Source organism: Verticillium dahliae, genomic scaffold, assembly GCF_000150675.1.
Source record: "Verticillium dahliae VdLs.17 supercont1.2 genomic scaffold, whole genome shotgun sequence".
Classification (NCBI taxonomy): Eukaryota; Fungi; Ascomycota; class Sordariomycetes; order Glomerellales; family Plectosphaerellaceae; genus Verticillium; species Verticillium dahliae.
Genome location: NW_009276916.1, coordinates 1576844 through 1586700, shown reverse-complemented (window position 1 = coordinate 1586700; position 9857 = coordinate 1576844). Strand labels below are relative to the sequence as shown.

The following is a 9857-nucleotide window of genomic DNA, read 5'->3' as shown; positions in this document are numbered from 1 at the left end:
CCTCGAGCTGAACATCGACCTGGTCTTCTTTGCCGATATTCTCAGCGAACATGATAGTATCCTTGCCCGTGGAGTCAGTCATTGGAGTTTGCTTCGCCATGTCGAGTCAAATTGATGCTCTGATTGCTCGGTTTTGTGCGATACCATGATAAAAAGCCAGTGCCGATTTGCTCAGGTATATCAAAACTCCTCTGGCGAGCGACACAGTTGATCTTTATACATCATTGTTTGTGAAACGAGCTGAATTTCCCACACCTTCCATAATGCCTCGAAGTTACGACGGCTAAGGCGCACGGGTAGAAGTTGAGGGCTAGTCGGCCGCCAGTCGCGCCGATGAGCAGCCTGGCCCCGGGGTAGTGCGGGGCCCCGGACGAGTCACCCTATGCCCCCAAGCCCGGCCAAGGAAAACTTTTGGGCCTAATACCGGGTCATGAGTCGAATTGGCGCTGTCTATAGACAATTCCATGTGTGAGGTTGGTGCGGGGTTGATGCGCTTCCTAATCACCGTGCCTGCCGCGGGAAGGGAATACAGATCCTACCCGTTTCTTCAGCCGAAGGCAGTCAAACCGAAGAGAACCGGTATGCTAGCCGGATACCTCATTGATCTGCAATTCCATTCGAAAACATCTTGTTTTGTTTTTGGACTTGCGGAAGAGGTTCCAAAGACATGATGGCGTGGACAGATACTGGGTTCCAAGTTTTCAGACCCCCAGAAACTGCGCACTTGGGCATATCGATGGCCCAACCAATCGAAGATCTTGGTTGAACTATTTTTCATCTCGTCAAAAATCAAAGATGTCTTCTTGTGGTTACGACAGGGCTGTCGTCACGAGGTTCTGGCCATAGATACTCGAGAAAACCTGTGGAGCGATTGCTTTATTTACTGCTACCAAAAGTATCCTATCTACCGTCGTTCGCCAAATAGTCCTCAAACCTTCTCATACACAGTGAAAACAATGCCGCCGCTCAGTACTAGCCGTCCAAGTCTCATCGTACTGCCACTCCACAGGCCCCGAATTCCTCGCTCATGCACAATGCTTTTGAATGCTTCGGAAGTACTGGTTCCTTTTGCAGACTGCGCCTTCGTTTTGACAGAATCAAAGGGCTGAGTGGCATATACGTTGATGATGCCGGCTAAAGCTCCGGAGGCGAAGGTCATGGTGCTATTTTGCGGCAGGTCGTACTGTTGTGAGACCTCTCTGATGAAGTTGTAGTAGCCCATGCGGACGGCAGATGTCGCCGACTGTTTCAACGTTGTTGATGCTAAACCTCTGTATACTTCGCTGATGCCGCGCTCGCTTATCATCAGTCTCAAGGCATGAGCCCCGCCGTTGTATCTGCGCGAGCCGGATTTGGCGTCGTCAATTCTGTGCAACACTTGTCAGATGATGAGCCCTGAGTGAGCATCATTTAGTACATGCAAGGCTGTTTTGACACGCTCTGTTGGTGTCACAGCCACTGTGCTCTCAACCGCACCGGCGATCCTTCCAGCAAGAATGCCCCGAGCTGGCGATAACCGGCCTCGGTCATCCATCAACAGGTTCCGGATGGAGTCGAAAGAGAGAAACCTGACGCCAGCCTTGAAGGTCGTTCCCTAATTCGACACGCGTCAGCATAGTCGGAACTGAGAGCTCGCCAGGCACGTTATATCACGTACTAGGATCAAAGTTGAACAGCCCGTGTAAACGCCTCGTACCCGTCTTGTCGGATGACATGCGAAATCACAGCCATGGGATTTCTCGAATGGGTTGGTTGCAACTGCGCCCTAGTTTTGGCGAATTCGAAAGGATACTATGTTCATCAGCACTTCTTTCTGTCTTATCATGGAAGTCTTGAGTTTGGGAGGAGTCGGAGGACGTCATACAGTAATCGTGGCTTCGACACCTCCAGCGACACCACCAGAGAACAACGACAGTGCGGGGGAGATCTTTCGCTTTGCATTCTGGTTCAATGCTGGAGCCTTTGAGTTATTGAGCTTTCCTATGAGTGATTCTGGCGTGTTCAGAGCCTGGGCTCTGGATGCTTCGGTGGCTAGTGATGTCATATTTGTGACGACTCTGATTTGAGATGAAAGTGATCAAGAGTTGCCAAATGCGAAAAAGAGGGCATAAGCTGAGGGAAACATTGCCAAGGACACTATTCAAGTCTTTTACGTATTTCTAAGGCCTCTGCTAGAGTTCTGACTTTTCCTCGCTTATTATCAGAGGCTGTATGGCTCGTCCAGAGAGGTCAGATCTCGAGTGTGCGGGCACAGTTGTTTGGCCTAGGGTGCGAATCCCGCGGGAAGGCAATGGCTGTGCAAGGGCATGGCTACTTCTGCCGTTTAAGAGGCTGGGCGGCTGCTCCTGCCCCACCCTTTTTGTCATGACATTCCTGCCAAGGCGCATCCCGTCCGTGGGAAACTACTACACACCTGAGCCCATCCTTCCCGCTGGTAGTTCGTTCATGCTGGATTGCACCTTCCCGTCACTTCGACCGTGTCAAACGCACCACCTTTCACACAAGTTTCGTCTTCTGATCATGAGCCTGCCCGTCATATGCTCTGTTACATGATGTTAAACCACCTTACCTAGGTATGGAAGTATCGCCAGGATCCACCACCATATCAGGTCGTCCGCGGAGACGGGCCGTTGAAGCATGCACCTTTTGCCGGAAGCGCAAGGTTTGTTTCCTCATCTTGCACGGATCTTCGACTTCGAGGCAGCACCCGCTGCTAACCTCGCTGCCAGATCAAGTGCAACAACGAGCAGCCGACGTGTGCCAATTGCAGGACGTACGCGAAGGACTGTGTCTACGAGCCGCTTACCGAAACGAATACCTCCGCTCAGCCTCGGACATCCACTCGGCGCCGTCAGCGGCCCATGCCTGCTGGTCAATGGTGCAGCTCCCCCTTCCGCTCCGAGCCGCGCAACCCGGATGTGCGCCGCGTCGATGATGCTAGCACGTCCACCCCAATGCTGCTGATCACGATGTGGTTGCTGCACGTCGTGAACATTCCCAGCACGGCACAGATACCAGCCCAACAACCACTCCTCGGACTGGCGTATCTCGCATTGTGGTGTCGGCCAATGGTGTCTCAAGTTATCATGGACGCACAAGTGCCCTGTACGAGGACAACGTTCAGGAGCGAGCTTCAGCGGCTGACCTGCATCCGAGGATGCCAGAAGCATGGATTGAACAGGGGCTAGTCGCTGAAGCTGCCACGCAACGTGCGTGCTCTGCCTACCTACCTAGAGTGATGCTTGGTATCTGTCTAACTCCCCGCTGACCATTCTACAGGCCAGCTTGAGGATTTCAATTACCAATCCGGTGCACTCGATTTCGATGGCGTAGATTCCGTCCTTGGGATGCATCTTCTTTCTCTTCACTGGAATCGACAACACCATTCCTTCCTCATCACGTATCGGCCTGCTTTCATGCGTGATATGGCTTGTGGTGGTCCATACTTTGCGAAGCTGCTCCTAAACGCTATCTACTTCGGCGCCTCCAAATTTAGCCCTCGGCATGATGTTCGCAAAGATCTTAACGACGTCCGCACAGCTGGATGGGAGTTCCGCGAACGGGTTCGAGAACTGCTGGGCAGCGCGTTGAATCGCAGTGACGTAACCACAATCCAGGCTCTTCTCGTCATGACGAACTCTCTATTCGTACTCGGAGACGAGCGAAGTGCCGCCTGGCTATATGCTGGTCTCGCATTCCGAATGATCATTGATCTTGGAATGCATGTTGATGTCCCAGATCTTGGCCGCAAATTTTCTGACGAAGACCTTGAGATTCGAAGGCGCGTGTTCTGGGGCGCTTTCGGTATGTTCCTGCCTAATGAGCTCTTTGACCACCATGCCATCATCCTGAACTAACCGCAAATATCAGTCGTCGATAAGATACAAAGCTTGTACCAGGGTCGGCCCGTCACCATCAAGGAGTCAGATACTCTTGTGCCCATCAAGTTCCTCGACACTTATGAAGAATTTGAGCATTGGAGGCCCTTCGCATATTCCAGTCAGTCGAATGACTATCCTGGCTCGCCGGCATACAGCGCCTCAACCTTCACATCGCTGTGTCGATTATCGGTTGCCATGAGCGATATCCTAGGTTGCATTTACACGGAGAGAAGTTTCAGCCAGGCCGCGACCGAGCTGTCCAAGATGCTAGAGACACTGAATGCCAAGCTGAGTGCTTGGAAGGAATCGCTGCCTACACATCTCATATTCGACCCGAACAAATCTTCTTGCATACCTCCACCGCACGTGTTGAGCTTGCAGTCAGTAAACCCGCATTTCCTTTGCTGCTCACTTGCTGACGATTTGCAGCGCCATGTACCATGTCCTCACCATTCTGCTCCACCGACCGTTCGTGGCAGATGGTCACCTCTACACCACATCACGCTCTGTGTCGGTCAACTCATTCATTACGTGCGCATCTGCTGCCGATAGCATCGTCGCACTGCTGAGAGCATACGACCGGGCATTTACTGTGCGACGTGCGCCTTATCTGGTTTCCTATGCTACTTATGTTGCTGCAACCATCCATGCGCGCATCGCCGCCAACGGAGTAACGAGTCTGATGCTCATCGCAGCCTGCAGACATGTTTGGCTGTATTTCGAGAGAATTCAGAGACAAGCTGGGCAGTGAGGAAAGCAAATGCAATAGTACAAAGCTTGATGAAGAGGCTGGGTGTCAGTGTGGCTGAAGGAAACATAGGTTCCGATGTTCACTGCCAAAACGCGCCAAGATCTACGGCTCAACCTTCAAGTAACAATGGTACTGGAAATACCGACATCACCACAGCACCCGAACACGCAGAACAGGCTGAGATTGCAGTGCCTGACAACATTTCACCCAGTGCGGGGTGGTCCGATATCGATGGCATCATCCAAAGCTTTGTCAAGGGCCAGGACGGGCTTGCCGCAGCGAGCGAATATCAAGCCGACCTGCGCCATACGGACAACTTCATGCCAGCACAAACTGCACCGATCCCACCGGGCGGTTTTTACCTTAACAGCGAAGTTATAAGACCTCTTGATGATCGGAACTTGAGCGACAACACAGTCACAACCTGGTCCACGGATATCCACGCGCCGGGTGGGACAGCCTCGATTGATGACCTGCTCTTCGGGTTAACGGATCAGCCCTTGACAGTTTCCCGTTCTGAGGATCGCCACAAGACCGCAAAATCCCTCGGTAGCGGAGAGTCCCAGTTTGAGCTGTCAAAAAGACGAATCGATGGCAAGGTAAAACTCTCCGACGTTTATTCTCAGTAACTGAGACTGGGGGCGGAAAAGGGGGGCCAGGTGACGGGGCGAAATCCTGCTGCCTTCCCGCGGGAACGTCACGTCCCATGGATGTCCACGGGAACCATCCCTTGCTCTGCAAGTGTCACAACCGCTTCGGCGAAATGGAATCAGAGCCATGAGAAGCATCTTGATATTCGATATTTTCCATGCGATCTGTTACTCCGTCGGAAGCCTTTAAATATGCTGCGTATACCCGAAGTTTCAGGGTGACTGAGCATCTTCAACAAGCCTTCACCAACCTGCCACACCCATAGATGAACGCCAGCAAGCGAATCTTCCAAGAAAGACTTGGTCGCCACTATATCCAGCTTCGTGGCCATCAACTCCATCTACAATGACAATCACTCCCATTTCCTCATCTGCCAGAAGGACTCGACGTTCATTGCCAGCCGTCCTAATGCGAGCTGGCACGTCAAAGGGCCTCTTCATCCATCGAGCGCATCTCCCATCGTCAGAGAATGTATGGGCTGCTCCCCTCCTGGCCGCAATGGGTTCACGTTACAACGACACCCGCCAGATCGATGGCGTTGGCGGCGCAACAAGTGTCACATCGAAGGTGGCAGTGGTAGCTCCTTCAAGTCGCCCTGGCGCTGATGTCAACTATACCTTTGTGCAGGTAGCCGTAGGGAAAGAAGCCATCGACATGAGCGGCAATTGCGGAAACATGTGTTCTGGTGTCGGGCCGTTCGCCGTCCAGGAAAAGCTCGTGGAGCCTCAGCTTGGCGCACGAACTGTGGATGTACGGATTTTCAATACCAACACTTCAAGAATCATTGTCGAAACTGTACAGATAGACGAAAATGGTGAGCTCGAGGAGCACGGCAATTGTATCATTCCTGTGGTCAGGGGTTCCGGCAGCGAAATCAAGGTCGCGTTCGTTGATCCGGCAGGGAGCATGACGAACAAGCTTTTCCCCAGCGGAGTTCGCGCTGAGAAGATCGTCGTTGACGACGTGGCAGGCCTGTCGCCTTTCTCGGTAGATGTGACACTCATCGACTCCGCAAATCCATTCGTCCTGGTAGATGCCCAAACCACGGCGCCGCTTCTAAAAGGCCAACAGTAGGACTCGCCACTTATTATCACAGTCACCGAAGCTATTCGCCGACACGGTGCTGTACTGATGGGCCTTGCGCAAGATCTTGAGGAGGCAGCTCTGGTTCGAGGCACGCCAAAGATAGCCTACGTGTTGTCGGCCTGGTCCTTCACCCTGCTCGCCCTCAGACATCCAAGTCCTGGCGTATAGCATGGGAAAACCACACCCCAGCTTGCAGTTGACCGGCGCAGTGTGTATTGCAAGTGCAGTCTGCATGAAAGGCACTGTTGCAAAGAGCGTTGCACATGGACAGAGATTGGGCGAAAGCGAGGCGCTTACTCCAGAGCGAACTCCTAGCTCACCTAGGACGGCGACACGGGACAAACAAGAACTCGAACAGAGAGCTGATCTGTTGGCGCCGGGCTTGAGCTCTTGCAGCACTCAGGTGATCACAATCACCCACGGCAACGGCTCCATGGAAGTTGAAGTTTGGACCAAGCTAGGCCCATGTGGCCTCGAAATCGACCACTGCATCGTTTCGAGAACCGCTCGAAGATTATTCGAGGGGAAAGTATTGTACTGTGTCTGACAATAAAACGTCAACTCCATATGTGATTAACACTGTTCAACTTAGTTCGGACCAAGCAGCAGTAAGACGTGATGGCGAGGACCCTCCTGAGACCATTGAGAAAGTAAAGCGGCTATTTCCCCCTTCCTCGGGACGGCTTTGTCTTTCTTGCTTATGGAGATTGAAGGACAGCAGCCCGATATCATGGCCGCCGTTGTTACGGACCGCGCATGGGAGAAAAGCGGTCAGCATACCATTTGAACAGGCGCATTGGAGCCAGCGTAACCGCCGGCCTCATCGGGTCTGGGCCTTCGACCGAACACTTGGGTCTCAACACCGCAAGACTTGTCTTACCGAAAGAAAGAAAGTCTTTGTCACACCAGCTCCTTGAATGATAAGTCTTACGCTGCGGCATGCTGAGGATGGCGTTTCGTGGCCGCGCCAATAGCCCAACAACGTGAACTGGCATTTTCAAGACACTGACATTGGAGGCAGCATGCTCTGTCTTTCCACAGCTTCCGACAGCATTCCAGGTACCATCTGACAGAACCTATGTGCTTTTTTTTTTTTTTTTTTTTTTTTTTTTTTTTTTTTTTTTTTTTAGCCGCCTTGCTTCTGGTTCTCATGTGCAGCGCCCTAACAGTAGGTGGACGGTACATGATGGGAGGGAGGGAGGATGTGGCCAGACCATGGCTCCATTGCATTCAGTGGCGTGGCAGGGAGCGTGGATCGCGTACGTCTTAGCAAGCGCGGCATGAGCGAGAGCGGACGCACTGTCGACTGACCCGTCTTTGCGATGACCAGTTCATGCCGAGGACTACCTGGGGAAATCCTCCACGAACGACGTGCACCGCCATATGGCTCTAGCACCCAAGGCCTGTGCACCACCAGGAGGAGGGTAAGATTGGGGGTTCATGCGACGGCACGAATTTGTTTCGTAGCAACTACATGGAGTGTAGGCTCGGGCAGGTCAAAAACACAGGTTCTGGGTACTGAGAACAGAGCCGCGCAATACATCGTCTGAAGAAGGCCGCGCACGCGCAGTGCCTCTGGCAGGCAGGCTGGCAGCTCTGGGCAGTAAAACAACGGCTCTGCAAACCGTACTCGAGCCCCTGAGCCCTTCAGCCAGTCACTGCAGTGGGCGTTCAGGCAAGCAAGCACCAGGGGCAAATACTCGGACGAATAATTCGGATGAATGATTGGGACGAGGCAGACTGGATAGTGGAGGTCACAGGGTAGCAAAGCACCGGTGGCCAGAGCGGCTGGAGAGGGCAGGAGAGGCGGCTCGCGAAGAAGGAAGCCAGGTAACTGCTGCAGTGACGGCGATGACGAGCGAACGGGCGATGAGAGGTTAAGGGTCGCATGCATGACCGCATGCGTTGGGCTCCATTCCCTCTCCGTGACCGCCACGACTCCAGGACCGGTCCCGATGGTTTGGACTGAGCGCTTACACCGGACACTTTACACCAGGCTGGCGCTTCAAAGGACGTCGACGACTGTCATTCGACTCTTTCGCGATGCGTGCTATCTAGCGGTGTCCGTTTCCCTCACGGTAGCCAGCAGTCAGGCTTCAAAGAGGCCCGTCGGGCGGACGGCGACAGGATCGGAAATGCTTGGCCGCTGAAACCGAGAGTGTTTCACCAGCAGTGGCATGGCACCTTTTACCACGCTGGCTTGGCTGGCCACGGGCTGATGTGGGTGGCAGCGAATGAAAGACCCGAGGCCGAGTTGCTGGGCTTGTGGTCTCTGGTCGTCTCTGGTCCCCGGTTCTTCCCAGCCTTCTTCGCAACTTCTCCTCTCCATTGCAGAGTCACATCGTGGCTGGGCCCCCTGGATCTATCCCTGCGAGCACGAGCCATCCGTCAACGCCGTCCTGGATCCGGTGTAGCGTGTTCGATGGCCTGTCCCTGTCGGCCGCCCTCCCCATGTTGCCAGCGAGATCTCACTGGGTGGTAACCAGTGGACGGAGCGGAATGCGCTTGGCATCATGTGAAGAGCCATTTGAACGACGACCAATGGTTCACAGACTAAGCAGTAACGTGAGAAGGGCAGCGCTGCGCAGCGCAGCGCAGGGCGACGAACGAACGGCTCCCTGTGTGCCGTGGCGTGCGTTCAGCTCTTCACCTCGCCACACGATTCCTCGTACCTGGCTTGCGCATTACTCAGACGACGCAAGGCTGCTCCATACTTAGCACACGAGCATCGTATTCCGCATCAATGATCGACTTTATGCTGCCTGGCAGTGCCAACGACCTGTGGGGAGGAGGTATCCACAGCGAAAAAGATCCGAAGAGTGAGTGACATCGGCCACGTTGGTGACCTCCAGAGGCCAAGCCAGACTTCACCGCATTCCACCCACTCGCAGCCGAGGGCACACAGCTCCCAGAAATAGGCCAGCGCATTTCTGTGCAGTGCTCGCTACGGAGGCTCAGGAATGCGTATGTGCAAAATGTTTATCGGACTGCCTGCCTGCCGTGGCCCGTGGGACCTTGTGGAGTACATGGCAAGATGGTAGACCAGCCGGTGCACACAACATGGGACGACTTGGTCTTGTGCGTCCTGAGCGTCCATGGCCGGCGGCAGGACCGCTTCTGTGACTCGCGTGTTCGCGTGTTCGCTGGGACGCCAGAGCGCGTGTGTGGCTGTCAGCAGGATGTCCGTTTCCCGTTTGAAAGTGCACATCCTGATCGCCATGGTAGGCTGGCGAGCTATCGGCCGACCGACCGACCAAAAAAAGAACGACTGGCTTTCCCGTGCCGCCCGCCCTCTAGTCTGACTTGTTCGTCGCTGGCTGGGAGACTTACGTTAGTAGCGACCAGTCCATTGTCTTGAACGACGCGACCATATGTTTCGTCACGACTCTTGTCACCTTGAAACAATCAGAAGCAAAGAAGGGAAGTTCGACAGCCATGGGCAGCCACAGCCGTCCCGGGCAGAGGAACCATTCTGGCTGTAACGCTGC

At 54.0% G+C, this 9857-nt stretch overlaps 3 protein-coding genes across 3 annotated transcripts; 2 read left to right on the top strand and 1 right to left on the bottom strand.

The window, feature by feature from the left end:
- Positions 1-928: 928 nt before the first annotated feature.
- VDAG_01343 (tricarboxylate transport protein) lies at positions 929-2044 on the bottom strand (the record flags this gene model as incomplete). Its single annotated transcript, XM_009650229.1, has 3 exons — positions 929-1367; positions 1697-1791; positions 1865-2044. 3 exons carry the CDS (start codon positions 2042-2044, stop codon positions 929-931), a joined length of 714 nt encoding a protein of 237 aa, XP_009648524.1.
- Positions 2045-2575: 531 nt separating this feature from the next.
- VDAG_01342 (nitrogen assimilation transcription factor nirA) lies at positions 2576-5231 on the top strand (the record flags this gene model as incomplete). The annotated part of the gene is made up of 6 exons (XM_009650228.1): positions 2576-2662; positions 2730-3105; positions 3280-3804; positions 3871-4261; positions 4311-4551; positions 4577-5231. The coding sequence occupies 6 exons, from the start codon at positions 2576-2578 to the stop codon at positions 4688-4690; spliced, it is 1734 nt and encodes a 577-aa protein (XP_009648523.1). The 3' UTR covers positions 4691-5231.
- A 50-nt stretch (positions 5232-5281) lies between these two features.
- On the top strand, positions 5282-6357 carry VDAG_01341 (methylitaconate delta2-delta3-isomerase; the record flags this gene model as incomplete). Its single annotated transcript, XM_009650227.1, has 1 exon — positions 5282-6357. The coding sequence occupies exon 1, from the start codon at positions 5782-5784 to the stop codon at positions 6355-6357; it is 576 nt and encodes a 191-aa protein (XP_009648522.1). The 5' UTR covers positions 5282-5781.
- Positions 6358-9857: the final 3500 nt, after the last annotated feature.